This window comes from Alligator mississippiensis, chromosome 9 (genome assembly GCF_030867095.1).
Source record: "Alligator mississippiensis isolate rAllMis1 chromosome 9, rAllMis1, whole genome shotgun sequence".
Classification (NCBI taxonomy): Eukaryota; Metazoa; Chordata; order Crocodylia; family Alligatoridae; genus Alligator; species Alligator mississippiensis.
This window is the reverse complement of record NC_081832.1, coordinates 79,026,973-79,044,103: the sequence shown is the minus strand read 5'-3', so window position 1 is coordinate 79,044,103 and position 17,131 is coordinate 79,026,973. Positions and strand designations below refer to the sequence as shown.

The 17,131-nt window shown below is 61.3% G+C and overlaps 1 protein-coding gene across 1 annotated transcript; it reads right to left on the bottom strand.

The window, feature by feature from the left end:
- Nucleotides 1-8,501: 8,501 nt before the first annotated feature.
- LOC109280274 (trypsin inhibitor ClTI-1) lies at nucleotides 8,502-12,409 on the bottom strand. Its single transcript, XM_019475970.2, has 4 exons — nucleotides 12,252-12,409; nucleotides 11,205-11,245; nucleotides 10,553-10,665; nucleotides 8,502-8,674 (listed from the first exon to the last, which is right to left on the bottom strand). The coding sequence occupies exons 1-4, from the start codon at nucleotides 12,304-12,306 to the stop codon at nucleotides 8,629-8,631; spliced, it is 255 nt and encodes an 84-aa protein (XP_019331515.1). The 5' UTR covers nucleotides 12,307-12,409; the 3' UTR covers nucleotides 8,502-8,628.
- Between the last annotated feature and the right edge of the window lie 4,722 nt (nucleotides 12,410-17,131).

The following is a 17,131-nucleotide window of genomic DNA, read 5'->3' as shown; positions in this document are numbered from 1 at the left end:
ATGGGTTTGTCTGGGCCGGCCCTGCCTTGGGCAGGGGTTAGAGTCACTGAGTCATAGACAAGGAGGGTTGAAGGTTGCTCAGGAGTCATGTCTAGTCCAATCCCCGCTCCAAGCAGGACCAGCCCCAGCTACATCATCCCAGCCATGGCTTTGTCAAGACAGGTCTTAAATACCTCCAAGGATGGAGAGTCCACCACCTCTGGGGAGCCTGTCCCAGCGCTTCACCTCCCTTCTGGTGAGGAAGTTTTACCTAATATCCAACCTCAACTTGCCTTGCTGCAGCTTGAGTCCATTGGTCCTTGTCCTGCCAGCTGCCCCCACTGAGACCAGCCCAGCTCCGTCCTCTTTGCAGCCCCCCGGCAGGGAGGTGACGGCTGCTATTCAATCCCCCTCGGTCTTCTCTTCTGCAGACTCAATCAGCCCAGTTCCCTCAGCCTCTCCCCACCAGTCCTGTCCCCCAGCCCACAACCATTTTCATTGCCCTCCACTGGACTCTCTCCAACATGTCCAAATCCTTTCTGTAGTGGGGGGTGCACAGCTGGACACAGCACTCCAGATGTGGCCTCCCCAGTGCTGAATAGAGGGAAGAATCACTGCCCTCCATCTGCTGCAACGCTCCTACCAATGCACCCAGGATGCCGGTACCCTTCCTGGCACCGAGGGCACACTGCTGGCTCCTGTTCAGCTTCTTGTCCCCTGTCCCCCCAGGTCCTTGTCTGCAGAGCTGCTGCCCAGCCCGTCCCCCCAGCCTGCACTGGTGCAGGGGATTGCTGTGGAGGTCCCCCCAGCCCCACTGCTCTAGGATCCAGACTTGTCCCAGCTGGGAGACAACGGTCCAAATTCCCTTCCAGTGTGAGCTCGCCAGGGCTGGCCTGCACGCAGGCGTGGGACTGCGGGGCTGTGCTGGCGCGAGTTGCATGCAGCTCTGCTGCTCACCCCGCAGTCATTCATCCCCAGACGTTTGCCAGGGAGGAGCTTTGCCCCAGATGCCTTCATCAAGGGCTTAGATAAAAGAGAACTGCTTGCAGTTGAGAGGCCTGCTGCTGCTTTGTTCTTGCATCTCAAAGAGGCTTTTCCCTTTGAGTACTGCGGGCTCCCCATCCGGTGAGACAACTTGGCAGTTCTCTCTCAGGCCTGAGGGAAATCTGCATTGATTCAGTTGATCCAGCTATTACCACCGCAGCTCCCGAATGCAGATTTGCTTTGCTGTCTTGATGGAGCAGGGCAGGTCCCTGAGCCCTCTCCATCTGCTGTGAGCAGGGCAGAGGGCGAAGGGCTTGCACGGCCGGGCGCCCGCGTGTGTCAGCTCCCATTCTCGCTGGGGCAGACGGGCTCAGCCAGCAGCAGGGAAGACCCTAGTGCATCCCCAGACGCAGCGAGAAACGTTTTGTCATCTTTGCTGGCTGAGTGCAGCTGGGCTTGGGGTCCCGCTGGCCCCACCACCGGGGACAGGGTGGGTTAGCCCCACATGTGGCTTATCTCCAAGAGAAGAACCGACCCTTCTTCTCGGCCTGGCAGAGGAGACGCCATGAACACCACCTGGGTGGAAGGGAGCATCGGTCCAGGAGGTTTTGCTGTACCTAGAAAGGGAGATCGCCGCCTCCCTGACCTCCAGTGACTTTGTGCAGTGGCAGCTGGAGACCTGTCCACTGCAACGCGTGCAGACAGGCCCCGCGAGAGGCAACTACAGCTTCCCAATGGGAGGATTCATTGATGCCCGGGTCGGAAGGGACCTCAATGGATCATCGAGTCCAACCCCGCACCAGTGGCAGGAAAAAGTGGATCTTAGCTATACACTTCATTTTATGGCGATGGAGGGTTTCTCCCTAGCTTGCTCCTCTGGCCTTTGGGATAAAGGCAAGCGCGACTTGGGGGTGTCTGAACTCCAAGGCCTCTGGGCTTGGGGCCTGTACATAGGATGCTTGCCGTGGACTTGGGGGGATCTGAAGCCCCAGGAGAGGGGAGGGAGGGAGGAGACTTGCCGGTGGTAGCACCGCGTGGACCTGAACAACTGAGCTCTGCTCGGTCAAGATTGGGAACTTGACACTTGGGAGTTGCCCAAGTGAATTCGGGACCCTTATATCTCTATCTCTAGCCTTTTCCAGCTGCCTGGTCCAGCTCACGTGCCCGGCCCAGGCGGTGGGCAGCAGCAAGCCCCCAGGCCAGCGCCGTGCGGCAGGAGGTGCCGGGCCAGGCCGGTCCATTCCCTCTGAGTCCCAGCCTTGCCTCAGGCTAGCTGGAGGCAATGCTGATTAGCGGAGGCCGGCTCATTGACGGGAGGGCCCGCGGGACGAGACCAGCGAGCTTGCTTTGCACGTTGCTCGGGATTGAGCATAGAGCGTGCAAGGGCCCTTCACAAAGAAGGGAGCACAGGAGGTGTGGGCTGATCGCTGGCAGTGGCAGGTGTGGCCAGGAAAGGATTTATTTATTGTCTAGAAAATAAAAATAAACCTTATGATAAGACTCTGGTTCAACAGCAGAACAGACGGGAGGGTGGCGATGCCCTCGGCAGAGATGGGCCATTTGGGCTCAAGGCACGGAGCCGTTCCCTGCAGGCCACGTCCCTACATCCCAGGCCGGGCTGCGCGGAGCTGGCCACAGCACGGCACTCGCACGGGGCGGGGGTGGGAGAACTGCAGCATCCCCAAATTGGTTGTCATGCCGTGTTGGCCAAGTGATACATTTCGACAGGAATGGAAATTTTGTTTTGGAAAGAATCTAAATTTCGGGCTTGCTGGAACAGGTTGTTTGGATGCAGCCCACACGCCTCGCTCCGGTTTGAATTCTGCCCTGCCTTGCTATTATAACTGCCAGTTCAGCAGAAAGCGCCTTTTCAAATGAAAAGCGGCTTTGCAAAGAAAATTGAAATGCTCCCTTCCAGCCAGGAGGCTTCTTGAAAAGCTTCCTTTCAGGGTATTTTTTGGGAGGGGAGGGGAGGGGAGGGGAGGTGGGGAGGCACAGAAGCAAGTTTCTGCTTTGTTGAAATGGCATTTCTAAAGGGAGTGTTGAAGGGATGATGTAGCTGTGATGGTCCAGGAAATATGTGAGAGACGGTGATTTTTGTGGGTGAGATCTTTAATTGGACAGCTGCATGGCTGGGGTAGGCGTAGACGAGCTTTCGGGTGTCGCGGGACCCTTCCCGGGTCTCTGGAGGGGGCAGCACGGCAGAGCTAAGAAGCAGAGGGAACAGGAGCTTGTTTAAAACTCCACGCGTCCAAAAAGGCAGGATTTAGGAGCAATGACCAGGGAGCCGATAGACGAGGGAGGTGCAGTAAAACACCCAATAATAGAAGAACAGGCTGTTCATTATCACCTGTGAAGTGCAGCGATTATCGAGCACCAGGTGGGTTGCAGACCCCGCCGTCCTTGCCTTCGCTCGGGCCCTGGCTGTTAGCGCCCAACAGGTTTGCGAGGGTTTGTTCGCAGGCACCAATTTTGTTCCCAGGCATCAAATGTCCTTCGAGCGCAAAGAGCTCTCTCCTGGGAGGGAGACGTTTTCCCACAAGCTGGCTCCTGTGCTGGGCATCGAATCCATCAGGATTATAGCTCCATGTCAGGGGCCTGGCAGAGTTTGGGCTCCCACGGCAGATGCTTGGCAGGCAGCTGGCAGGACACAGTCCCTTTGCCCTGAAGAGCTGTTAGACGACGGGGTGAGGACAGACAGAGGCTGGGAGGACGGGGGCGGGAGGCACAGAAAGGGTCATCGGGGGTGGGACGTATTTACGTGCGTGGACGTCACATCAGCGGGGCCGCTCGCCAGAGGTGCTGTCGGTGCCACGCCACCAGGCGAGAGCTCTGCCAGGCTCGCTGCAGGCATGCGGCCCAAATGGCAGGCTGGTTTGCCCGGGGGTAATGACACGAGACCCTGCAGCAATGCAGTGCATTGCATCACGTGGCTGCTCTTCATTTACTCAGGTGTGAAACCTGGTGACACGGCTGGGTCCAGCTATGAGTCCTTCGAGGGGCTTGGGCTAGCGCTTGAACCCGCATCTCCTGAGCCATGGGCTGATAGCTGGGCAAGCTGTGCTGCCCCTGGCTAGCTCGGCCCTAGCAGAGGACGATGCAGAGCCTGCACCTCCGTCTCGGTGGCATGTGCGAGGCCGTGCTGCCCTGCAGTCAGTGCACAATCGTGGCATGCATAGACACCTCCAGCTTAGCCACCTCCGCCTAGCGTTGCTGCTGCGGCTGCCTGTGCCAGCAGGCTGTCCCCGTGCTCTCTCTGCAGCAACCCCATCCAGCCCTGGCCCCGGTACCCCCCGTGCAGCTCTGGGGGGCCAGAGGAGTCCAGGCTGCCGTGGGAGTGAGGGGCCCGTCTCCCCACCCAGCGCCTGCCCACTGAGAGGGGGCCGCGGCTCGCGTGCGGGGGCTGAGGAAAGCCTGCCGGCCCACCCCGAGCAGCGGGGGCTGGCGCTTTCAGTTTGGGACTCGCATTTGCACATCGCACCTTTTCCTGGAGCCGCGCCGCCCACCCCTGCAACGCGGCAGCTGGCTCAGCAGCCCACGCAGGAGCCGGGGCAGGGAGGAGACGCCGCAGCCGAGGGCCAAAGCTGCACGCAAGGCTTCCTGCTTGCTCCTGCAGCGGGGCCCCGGGTGCCGCCGAGGGGGAGGCAAGGCCGGCAGGTTTGTGGGTGACGCCTGCACGGCTCAAAGGGAGCTCCCTGGGCGGCTCCGAGAGCGCTGCCCTGCATCCTGCCACCCCAACGGTGGGATTTGGGGAGGCTGGGGCTGGCGGAAGGGGCAACTGGCTGTGCGAGGCCGCGGCAAGGAGCCTGTCACCTGCAGCACTCGTGCCACCCCCCGGGTCATTTGAACCCTTGTTGCGCTGTACGACTTTGCCCAAGTTTTTTCCTCCGGCAGAGCTGAGGAGCAGACAATGCTGCTAAACCCAGAGTCCTCGGTGGTGCTTAATTACATCTCCTCACTTCCAGGGTAGCTGCAAACCCCTCTGCCTCTCTTCCTCCTGTGCCTGGCTGCACGCTCTGAAAGGCTGTAGGAGGGGAGCGGTGGCAGAGGCTGAAGGTTGAGCCGTGTTCCTTCCTGTGCATTGACAAGCCCTGCTTTTTTCCCTAATTGCATCATTTAAAATGCATTCAAGGCTCCCCTGGACAATCATGCTTGGAGCTGCCGCCCTTGGAACGCCAGATGAAAGGCTGCAGCGATTCAGACACAAAGAGCCGCCATTTCCCACCTCCCTTCCAGCACAATTTTGCTCTCTTTCCCCAATTTAGTGTGTCAGATTGCGATGATGAGAGCAGCGTTTTCCTGACACGGAGAAGAGAGCCGATGCCTCACAACAGCAGAGCGGGCTCCTGACAAGCCGCAGATGCACTGAATCCTAATGAGGGCTTATGCAACCTCGTGAACTGGGGGGGTCAGAAAGAACAAGCCCGGGTCTATCCCGGGTGGCAGAAGCCCGAGCTCTGCGGTGCTGCGACCTCAGGGGAGGATGGGCTGCGAGGCTGATGGACAATCTCCCCCTTCCCGACATCCTCGCCCCCTGACATCTTGCCGCACAGGCCCCGGCACCGTCGGCCCTTCTCCTCTTCCTTTCCATGACACACGAGCTGTCCCAGCCTGGGACGGATGTGGGCTGTGTTTAGCAAGAAACCATGATTCACACTCAATTTAGTGGCAAAACAATCTGCCACATGGCAGCAAATCCTGGCTGGATCGGGCGCGGGCTGGCAGCTGGTTTGTGCGCCAGAGGTGGGGGCTGGTCTTCGGCTGCACGCGGCCCATGCAAGGAGCCACAGCTGTAATGACTCTTCCTCCCTCGAGGAGCTGCAGGACAGTAGTGAGCAGCTGACAGCCCCCGTGTCAGGGGCCTGTGCACGCTGGAGGTACCAGGGGCCAGATCCTTTCCCCACCTGCCAGAGCCCAAGAGTGAACCTGAGCGCTCCCCGAACAGCCAGGGATACACCTGTGCTGCAAATGCCCTCGTCGTCCTCCCTGGGCTCGGCCACGACAGGCAGGGAGGAGGAGGGGACCCTCCTACTTTTTGCATCGTTGTTCTTCAGGGATGTCCAGAGGATTTTGCAGTGCACTGGAATAAAAATGCCGAGCGTTTGGGCCTTGTCCCTCTGCTCAAGGTCAGACCGATGCCACATCTGGGGTCAGGAAGGTCAGTACGGGCTGGGGGGTGTAGCAGGGACCTGGTCTTTTCACCTGGGATCTCTCAAGCATATTTTAACAACCTTTCCAGAGCTGTGGCCCCGCCAGCTTTCTCTGGGGCAGGTTTGGGTATGATGCCCAGTGCTGTGTCAGGGGTGACTGTATTGTTTTATGGAGAGTTTAGCTGATGGATTTGTAGAGGGTGGTTTGGACAGGGCTGATCCTGCCTCAGGAAGGGGCTGGACGAGATGTGACCTCTGCAGCTCCCTGCCAGCCCTGCTTCCCTGGAGGGCCGTGCTGCTGTCCTGGCCTCCATGCAACCCGTGTGGATAGCTCGAGGCCACACAAGAAATCTGGGGAAAGGCTCTGGAAGTGGAAACCCCCCTGCCCCCCGCCCCGGCACCGCTCCTGGATTCCCTCCGCGGCCGGCGTGACCCCGCGAGCTGCGGCCGGGCTCTGCGGCGCGCTGCCACAGGCTCGGTGCTTCTTGCGCTTGAAGACAAAACCAAACATGTGTTTTGAACTACAGGGGAGCTCAGGGTTTGGAAGCAGCGGAGGGTTTTGTCTGCATGCCCGGCATACAAATGTGCCCTGCTCAGGGGCGGCGATGAAAGGCTGCCGCAGCCCGCAGCTCCGCTTCGGCCAGAGATGAACGTGGCTTGGAGCTGCGCGGCTTCAGCACCTGCTTGACGCCTACTGCCGGGCTCGGGGCGGGAAGAGAGTGAATGGCTCCGCATGGGCGCAGTGGCAGCAAAGCCCCCCGTGCCCGAGAGCCCAGCCTTTCCCCAGGACAGTCCCGCACCTGCTTGCATGCCCGGCCCCCACTGTAAGGCTGCACATGCATTAAAGAGCCCCCAAAATAACCCGAGCTCAGGACGCCCGTCTCCTAGGGGAGCGCCCAACCACTCAACGGGGAAGCCAGGCTCCTGCCTGCCTGTTCCCAGCTCAGTTAATCCATTTAGTAAGAGGCAGTGATGGGCTGACAGACAAAAATAACATTGGCAGCAGAGCCCAGGGCCTAGGGAAGGGCTGCAGCTGCTGGGCAGCATCACCCACCCCCTGGCTTGCTCCCCTCCTGCCCTTGCACTCTCAGATGCCCATGGAGGGGGCTCTGCCCACTAGGCTGGGGGACCCCGTGTCCCCTGTTGGCTTTCCCCCAGGGGACCTCTGTCAGTAGAGATGCCTGCAGGGTCTGCTTGCTCCTAGGAGGCCCTGCCCTCCTTGCCCAGCTCCCCCCTGGGAGCAACCCCTGCCTCCAAGGGCTCCCCGAGTGTGGGACGGTCCCCGTGCCCCAGGGATGCTGCGAGTGCGATGGCGGCAGTGGCCCGGGGCTGGCGGCTGCTTGTGCCTTGCTGGATGTGACTGGTGCTCTGCACGCCTGGGTGCCCTTGGCAAGGAGCCAGGCGCAGTGGCGGTGGCTCTCATGCCGTGCTGGGGGAGCGTGTGAATGGGGGAAGTCCTCTGTGCTGTGTGACTCAGCTCGTGCGGGCACCGGCACCCCCACCTTCCTGCTCTGACGCCTCGGCTCCTTTCCGCAGAACGGAGCCTGCTCGCCGGCGCGGACACGTGGCCTGCCTGACAGCGCTCATTCGGGGACCGAGACGTCGCGCTGCAGAAGAGCTGCCATGTCCTGGGTCAGACCGCGTCCCAGAGAAGGGGGAGTGACGGGTCCCAGCAGGGCTTTCCCCCTTCCTCTCTCAGCTGCAGCCTCCAGCATGGCAGGTCCAGGACGTCACTTGATGCAGGCGGCCCCCGGGAGACGGGCATGGCTGGGGAGGATGCTGGGTGGAGCTGGCCAGCCCAGGCCCCAGGTCATTAATGGCACGGTTGCCAGCCCAGCAGCAGGGACAGCTGATTAAGGACCACGGCTAACGAGCTCTGTGGGTGGCAGTCACCCCCCGGCGCCTGTTTGCAGCAGCGCAGCAAGGGGCAACGTGCAAAGCCGAGGCACAGGTGTGTTCGGGTTGACAAGCAAGGCTCTGACTCTCCTTCGCAGCTGCCCTGCACGCAGTCCCACGGCTCCCGGTGCTGCCGGCCTGGCACGGGCGGCTCTGCCAGGGACACAGGAAACAGCCGAGCCAGCACAAAACTCCTTTTTCCGCACCAAAATGTGGTGGTGCGACAGCATCCCCTTGTGGGCACAGGCGACGTCCCCATGCCCTGGCACGCGCCAGTGCCCTTCCATTTTCCAGGGTGGGGGCACGGCCAGCCGGGGCGGGAGAACAGCATCCCCGCTCAGCCTGGGCCCCACAGCCGAGGTCAGGGCTGCTCTGCCCCGGGCACTGCTCCGCTATTGCGGCCGGCGCCTTGCACAGGTTTCACCCCAAACCCAACCCAAACCCAGCACCAGGAGTTGCCCCTTGGGGGGCAACAAGGACCATGCGAGCACCTGCAATGCTTGGGGTTTATTGGGGTTTCCCGGCGGCTGGGGGGTCTATCGGGTTTTCTTGGTGTCTCCAGCCGGGATTTTCAAGGAGGTGCTGCTCCCTGCGGCCAGGCCGAGCGCACAGGCGCTTTTCAGCAAAACCCGCGGTTCTTGATCTGCACGTCGGTGTTTCTCTTCCTGAGAGAGGGGAAGGCACGAGTGAGGCTGAGAAACATCCAATGACAATTAAATCCCAATGCAGAAGCCACGCACAGCCCCCAGCTGCGCCAACAGCAGCGATGCGAGGAGTGTGGGCTGCTGCCACCGAGGGCACGAGGCAGCCCCGTGCCACCATCGGATCCTGCAGCCCGGGCCCCCTTCCCGCACCATTTCTTTTGGTGCATCTCTGCTGCTCTCGAGCCCTGGCAGTGCCCTCCCATCCTGACACACACCTCCCTTGCCATGCCAGCCCTGCCCATGCCACACACTCCCGTCCTACAGCACTATTGCTGTGCCAGGGCTCGACGTGCTGCACCCAGCCCCTCGCTGAGCTCACGTGCTTCCCTCAGGCCTGGCTCAGCGCTGTCTGCTTGCCCCGTCTCACCCTGTGACCATTACAAGGGCCAAGGACACTGTCTATCGCTCCCATGTGGCTTGTAAAGAAGCCTTTTGCAGGCAGCAGCTTTCCGGTCGGCGGCAGCACGCTGGGAGCGCGACCGAACAGCAGGGCTGTGCAACCTGCACGCGCGTCTCCTCCCTTGGGAGCTTCCCAGGGAATCGGGCAGGTGTGGGGCTTTTTCGAAAGAAAAACCCAGCCAGTCTTGAGCAGTAAGTGTGGAACGGTTGGGGAAAGAGGACTCGGAAAGGGCACAGACACACTCCACCGTGGCTGCCGAAAGCCCGTCACTGCCGTCCTGCTGCCCCACGGCACGGCATCGCTGACTGCAGCTGTCGGTGCACCCGGTCCCCGCTCCCCACGGGTCTCTGCTCAGGGCCTCTGAAGCATCTCCTGCTTCTCTCCAGTCCCCCTCTTCAATCTGCAACCAGCTCTCGGCCAACCCCTTAGCTGTGCCTGGGGATTAAGGACGTTGTCCCCCTCCCCTCCCCTCCCGCCACCACAGACGACATCCCCTGCACGGCGTAGAACCAGAGGGGAGCCAGCGCTTCCACCCAGGATGCCCCCCCGAGCTGGGATTCAGAGTAGGTGCGAAGAAGGGAAGTGCTGGGGACCCCGGGAGAGCCGGGTCCCTGAATACAGCCCCCGCCTGCAAGCACCATCCCGTCCGCACGCCGGCCTTTGACTCCTGCTGCCTTTAAAACACCCCTCCTGGCCTTGAAGAAATACAAACATCTTGAGCTCGTGGTTCAGAGACGATACCTTGTATTTGACCAACTGAGAAACTGCAAAAAAAAGATCTTTTTCTGTAAGATTTAGTTTTTTGCAGTTTCTCAGCTGGTCTAATAAAAGGGATCATCTCTGAACCGAGAGCTCGAGATTTTTGCATTTCTTTTTGTCTCAGACCAACACGGCTACCAAATAGACCTCTTAGGCCTTAACATTCAAAGCCAGTGAGGAGGACAGGCTGTGGCGAGGAGGACCTGGGGCCGGAGGGGCAAGCTGACCCAGCAGGGCTTTCCCACACGGCTTTTCTGCGGGCCAGATCCTGCCCTCGGTTACAGCAGGGTCCGTCTGGCATCAGCCTCTTCACAGCAGCGATGACGGAGCCCCTTGGCTCTCGCCGGCCTCCCTGCTCTCATCCGAACTGTGACACCTGCAGCATCCTTATTCACCCAGAACCTGCCTCAGCCCCCCCAAAACCAACAGAAGTCTTGCCAGATGTTAGACCAGGCCCCGATATGCTGAGCACACGGGGAGAGGCCAGGGGAGAGCGAAGACTGCGGCGATGCTTGCCGTGCAAGCCAGCACAGATGAGACCCCAGGGGACTCTTTATCCTTGGAAACACCTGGTCCCGAAGAATGGCGTCCTGGCACGGGCGCAGGAGCCCTAGAGCAGAGCTCAGCACCCGGGGGCAGGTGCGGGAGCAGCTCTTCTTGCACGAAGCCCGGAGACTCACCGGTTCTCGGCACACAGCACGCACTCGTTGGGGTACACCTGGAGGTCAGTGCCGCACACGGGGTCCAGGATCCGGGGGCAGCCGCTTTCCGGAAAGTACTTGGCACACGACGGCTGGCAAGGGATGGGGATGACAAGGGAGAGACGTAAGTGCCCAGAGACCCCTGGGCTGGGAGCGTCCTGCTGGAGATGGGGCTTTGCCGGAGCAGGGCAGCAACGGGGGTGCAATGCCCTGACGGGTGCGGCCGTCGCACCCCGGTGCCTGTTTTCGGCCCCTCTGCTTTCAGGTCTCAGCTCCGGGACGGGCACCGCACGGCCCCATGGACGCTGTCTACGCCGCCCCTTGCAGGCGTGAGCTCAGCCGGTCCACGCGCCACCCTGCTCTGAGCCAGCCCTTCCCACCCACCCACCGGCCTCGCAGCTCTTCGCACAGGGACGTCACGAGCCTCTTTTACTGGAAGGAAGCAAAGGCCCGGCAAAGCCCAGGGACATGCCCAGGGTCCCTTAGCAGGACGGTGGCAGGGAGGGGGCACAACCCAGCTCTCCCAACGCCCCGGGGCCATGCTGCTTCCCACACCCTGCAGCACCGGCTCCCTGGCCCGCGGACAAGCTGCTTTTGCTGCTGCGGGTCACTGCGAAGGAGGCGCCGTTACCTTCTCCCAGATGCCGGAAGGATCTTCAGGTGCTGCGTTGCCTAAAACACAAGGTGGGAGCAGCCCTTAGAGGTGAGCTCTGGCAGCTGGGCACAGACGGTCCAGGTGAGCTGACAGTGCGTCCCGCCGCGCCCAGCCCTGCAGCACACCCCTATGTCCCCACAGCCCTCCCTTCCCACCAGCGTCCTGCTCAGGGCCAAGCCCAGCTGTGCTGACTCTCCCTGCCGCTCTCGCCGGCTCCACCCCGGGCTGGCAGGGAACAAAGGGAGGCTTGTGCTCCCCATCGATGATTCAGGGGTGAGCACCCCCTGGCCCCCAAGTGCACCTGGGGGGCCCAATCCTGCTCTCACGGGCGCGGGTGTAAGTCAGGAGCCTGCTCTGCGATTGCAGGGGGGTTGCACTGCTGGGGGAGGCAGCGGGGGATCGAGTGCTGCTGCAGGTGGAGGCGGAGGGGCCATGTGCCCATCTCAGGAGCCCCCACGCGGAGCCAGAACCGGATGGGAGTAACGGGGCACCGGCTCCGGGGAGCCGGGCACGTCTACACAGGGCCCAGATGCGAGGCTGGACGGGAGGGAAGACTGGACGTGACCCAAAGCATTCAGGAAAAGGCTCTGGAGTGGGGCAGCGGGGGCAGAGATCCCGCTCCGGTCAGCCTGGGGTCTGCGCTCAGGACTGCCGTCACACCAGGCTGCACCGGGACGCCCGGGAGCCGACGGCTGCAAAGCGCGGGCAGCTCGGCTCTCGGGTGGGCGAGGGGAGCTGCACCTTCCCCTCCGGGCAAGCAGCCTCTGCTTTGCCCAGCAAGGGCCCAGGCTGGAGTCCCCGCTTTGGGGAGCCAGTTTCCAAGCTGCCTCGTGGAGCCTCCCCTGCCCATGAGGCACCAAGGGCTTCCAGCCCCACCTTGCCCTGACCTGCACCCCGGGCTCCCTGCCCTGCCACGAGTCCAGCTCCCTGCGCCAGGTAGCCACATCCCCACGCCGTGCCCCTTGCACCTCCAAGGGGTCAGACCTCGCAGGAGAGAAGGGCTCGAGGGCCGCGGGCACTCACCAGGGCAGCAGCACATGGCCGCGGCCAGGAGCAGGAAGAGCATGGTGGCCTTCATGGTCGAGACAGCTGGGACTGGGCGCTCAGTACAGCTACAACGCACCTTGCTCCAACAGACCTCTCTCCGTGAGTCCTGGTGCCGCCGCTCCACCTTACCTGGCTGTGGCACCCAGGCCCCGCCTCCCCCCCCTCCCAAGCCATCAGTCTGGCGGCCTCGGCTGGGGGTGATTAATTGCAGGATGATTAATTGTGAGCTGCAAGGACGACTCTGGATTGCACACAAGTTGGCTGCAGCAGAGGGGACAAGAGCTGGGCAAGGCCAACCGTGGGGAATGCCCCGGGGGGGAGCAGCACCCTGGTTCGTGGGACGCAGAACGCCTCGTCCCCTGTGCAAAGGGGGCCAGGCAAGGAGGTATCCCGCGGGTAGACCGCCAGGGACAAACACAGCCCCTGCCCCAAGACTTGCATGCTATGGTGAGACTTGAAGGCTAGCACTTGGGGTCTGAGACCCAGGAGCTGCCTGGCATATGGCGGAGAACGGCACCGAGCCCATCGCAGGGGGAAAGGGACACGTGCGTGGCGCGGAGGAGCTTGCAAGCCCCAGGCCTGCTGCAGTGGACTGAAGGCATTTTCTGCGTGGCTCGGCCTGGGCTGGCCTGCCAAAGGGAGCTGGGCACGGCTCCGCCTGCGCTGCCCGGCTCCAGAGCCAGCCCCACGGGCAGCCGTGCAGGGAGGGAGTGGGAAGGGAAGACCTGCTCTCTCTGCCCGGACAGGGGAGCTGCCTGGAGGGGCGCGATGTCTCTTGAAGTGAAACCCCCTGCCCAGACCCCGGCTGGATCTCGCTACCTCTCACGCAGCGTTTTGCCTCAGTTTCTCTCTCAGCCGGGCATTTCGCACTCCTGCCAGACAGAAGCAAAGCCTAATTGCTCTTGGTGAAGGCAGGGATAAATTGCCTCTTATCAGCCAGGAACAGAGATCATTAACAAGATAGTCATTAGGACAAGCAGCTGAGGTCCGGGCCCTGCCTTTGAAGTCCTGGCTGGATGCCCTCCGCGGGTAAACACGCACTGCACCAGCCCTGTGCGGCAGCGATCAGGGGTTGGAGCGGTGACAGGAACGACGTCCCGGTGTCTGCGGCTGCCCGGGCGATACGTACGCCCCGCATGGTGCGCTCAGGGGACGATGGGAACGTCCCCTCCCATCCTCGCACCCTGCTGCGGAGCGTGGTCTGGGGTACCAGCGCCGTCCTCGCTGCTGTCCTCGCCGGGCGTTAGCAATGCGCTGGCATGGCTCACGTCTCAGGAGCTGCCGTGTGCATAAGTGGCTGCAGGAGATCCCAGCACCAGTCATGTCTGAAAGAACGGCCGCGGGCTGGATTCGGTGGCAAAGGTTCAGGCAGGTTTATTGTCTGGAAGCACGGCCCTAGCACGCTGCAGCCTGACAAGTGCGTCCGACCGGGAGTTAAGGCATTTGTACCTGCAACGAGGTCGGTCGGCAGCACAACCATGCAGGCTCCCCCAGGCCGCTGCTTTCCAATTCTCCTTGTATACGCTGCTCAAAACAAAGGACGTGCTGCATTCCTCCTGTGTCTTGAACGTCTCAAACCTTCCTGGGACCGGGGGCTTGTTTCACATCCTGGCCTGGGTGTTCCTGTTCCAGCCTTAGCGTCCCGGTACTGGGTTATCCTCCCTTGTGCCCTCACCTCTGCGTCCCCGCTCTTGGCAGGAGCGCACGCCTGGCCCACGTGCCAAATTTTGCTTGTGCGCGGAGTTCGTGCATCGGTGAGGTTTGCTGGGGAGGTGTCGTCTGGCCAGTGCTTTGGCAAAGCTGGTGTGCGAGCAGCACGTATTGATCAGTGCTCCAGCGTGGCCTACGGTGAGCAGAGCTACCTCGGCCGGTGCTGGTTCGGGGCAGGCCACAGAGTTTGGCGCTCAGGCCCCGGGCTGGCCTTGCAGAGCAGAACCCGAGCCCCCGCGTCACAGCTTTGTAAATGGCGGTGGTCGGTGTTTCCCCTCGGTGCTGTTACCTGGAGGTGTCCCCAAGTGCTCTGAGTGCTTCTCGTCCAGGTCACTCAGGCACGTCCCCTGCAAACATGGTCACTGGAGATCCAGATGATCAGCACGTGCACGTGCACGTGAAAAGCATCCTCTGCTCATGCATGCCCCGCTCACCTCCGCAGCCCACAAGCCCCAGGCAGATGCACGCTTGTGTCAACTCTGGACTGAGCGACGGGAAATAAACCCTGCCAGGAGCAGATGTGTCTTCCCCTCACCGGCACCGAGGGCAGAGGGGTCGTGTGGGAAAGTGAGAGGGAGGAACTGGACGAGCGGGTCATGAGCTTCCTCCGAGCACCCGTCTTCCTGAGTCTGCAGCCAGCATCCAGGAACGACGTGCCACGACATCAGCTCGCTCCCGGAAGGCTGCACCAGGGACTGCTGCTAGGCCAGCTGCAGAGAAGTGCGCAAAGCCCAGGGCACACGGGAGGAAACGTGATGTGATGCTGGCCCGGCTCCTGTGCATACTTGGGGAGACCTGGCTAGAGCCTTTTCCCATCAGAAGGCTCTGTGAAGTCTCCCAAAGTAAATCCTTCTTGTCCTGCGGCTTGGTGGGTCTAGAGCGATGACAGCCGTCCTTCCCAAATGGCTTGGACTATTAAAACATGGGACGGCAGCCCCGCGCCCCGGAGGCACTTCGTTCCCCTCTGCAGAGGTTGGTTTCCTGGGCTGCGTGACCGCCGCAGCGCTTCTCCAGAGTGATGGGAAGGGAGCAGAGACTCCCCGGGCCGACCCAATGACAGATGCTGGTCCGGGGCAGTTGGATTTAGCCTGTGCGGAGAACAGACCTGCCCCATGAGGCATCATAAAAAATGGGGAGCAGTTCGTGTTTCCAAAGCCCTTGGCGCCGCAGCCGCCAGGCGCTGGAGGGGTGCAGGGGAAAGCAGCCCTGCCAGGGCTCAGGGACCGAGGCAGATCCACCAGCTGAGCACAGAGGAGCAGGTGCCAAGATCACCTCGAGGGAGCGGGAACCGGGGCCAGCACAGAGGCCCCCGACAGCAGCGTCACGGTCCGAGGGAGACTCCAGCCCGAAGGCAGCCCCGCGGGAGCGGCAGAGCTGGGGCTGGAGGGACCCTCCTGCGGCCTCGAGTCCAGCCCTCGGCAGAGATGCAGGCTGCCCCGTTCCTGCGCACAAGGCAGCAAGCTGCCCTTTGCACCAGCAAAGCTGATTGCAGCACAAAATGCCGTTCCAGCCCAGCAGTGCAGACCCCCGGCATTTGCTGCCAAGCCTGTGAATGTCAGTGCAAAGCAGCTGGCCGGGGTGAGAATGAATGTCAGGAGCAATTTCTGCAGAGCCGGGTTGTTCCTGATGCACCAAAACACGCGGGATACGCACCTGCTCCGCCTGTGCCCAGACTCTCCAGCCCGGTGCACGGCTCTCTCTGGCCCAACAAATCTCAGTTTAGTTTGTAAGCTGTGTGAGCCTGTGGTCTGAAGCCAGGTCTCTGCACGGCCAAGCCCCTTGGCTGCTCCAGGCTGGGGTCTCTCTCCTTTTGGCTTTACCTGAGTGTCCACTTTGCCCCTACTCCTGGCTATCTCCAAGGAGCAACAAGCTCAGGTGGCAGCGCAACTCCCTGCACTAATTAGAGAAAGACTGCTCATTAGGCTTAGCCCCGGACCTGTTACTTTGCCATAACTGGTACGGGGCAGTGCACTACTGTCCTGTCTGTCCCCAAGCTCCAGGCATCGCCAGGCATGGGATGTAAAGCCATCACAGCCCCTGGGATGGGCTGAAGGTCCAGTTGAAGTGGGAGGGGGGAGGAATGGCTCAAACTAGTTTTTCTTGTGAATTCCAAATAGAAAAGTAATCAGGACTCCTGGTAGAGGCGATATCTTTTATTAGACCAACTAGATTTTTGCAAGAAAAGTGGTTTTCAATAAAAACATCCCAAATGCCTGACATGGAGTCCGCAAGGGTGGTCACTGTTGGGAGAGAATCAGCGTCACAGAGAAGCGGGCTGAAAGGGAGCTCCCGAGGGCACATGTAGCCCACCCCGAGACAGCATCAGCCCTGTCCAAAGCATCCCAGATGCATCCATTCGTGGTCCAACCTCTGAGCAAAACCGCAGTCAGCCCTGACACAGCACCGGCCGTCTCACCCGGCCCTGCCACAGGTAAAGCAGGGGACCACGGTGCACAACGTCCTGCTGCTGCAGGGGTTGTTCATATACGCTGAGATCCCAGGAAAAGGCTGTGCTCCTGCTGCAGAGGATTTACTTGGCTGCTGGAATAAGGTGCATTGGTTGCTAAGGTCAGAGGTTAGGAGCTCGGCCGAGTTCAAATACATCGGACAAGGAGGACTTCGGCTCACAACAGCTTGTGCTACGTGCACCTACTTCGGTTAGTCCACGGGGCACAAGCCTCCCCTGCCTGCAGAGAAGCCAGCAGTCCAAATGCCCGCACGTGCACACAGACAGCAGCCATCTCCCATAGTCCACGTGGTTTCTCTAAGGGCTTGTTGCACACACTGCTCTGCCCGGAGGCGGCCAGGGCTGCGTCTGCAGTTCATGCTCTTTTTTTGAGTGCCCACAGCAGCTCCCAGCACGAGGACGGGTGGAAAAGACAGCACTGACCGCTCCGATACAAGAGTGTCCTGTCTCTGGGGAGGGGTTTTGCAGGGTCTCATTGGCACCTGGAAATACCAGGATCTGGGGTTCAAAAGATGTGGATTGCTCAAGGCAGCTTTCCTTCTTTGAATGAGCTCGCTCGGAGTCCGTGGTCACGACAGGGACCCCTCCAGTGTCATCACCGCCACGTGATTAATACAGCAAAGGCTCTGATTTCTCTCTGCTCCCAGTGCAGATCTGCCCGTGCCGGTCCGGTTCCTGC

Bases quoted from the DNA above. Each gene is read 5' to 3' on its own strand.
- LOC109280274 (XM_019475970.2), bottom strand. From the start codon at position 12,306: ATGAAGGCCACCATGCTCTTCCTGCTCCTGGCCGCGGCCATGTGCTGC. The intron at 11,246-12,251 runs GTGAGTGCCCGC...CTTGTGTTTTAG, and splicing joins GGCCATGTGCTGCTGCCCTG to GCAACGCAGCACCTGAAGAT. The intron at 10,666-11,204 runs GTAACGGCGCCT...ATCCCTTGCCAG, and splicing joins CTTCCGGCATCTGGGAGAAG to CCGTCGTGTGCCAAGTACTT.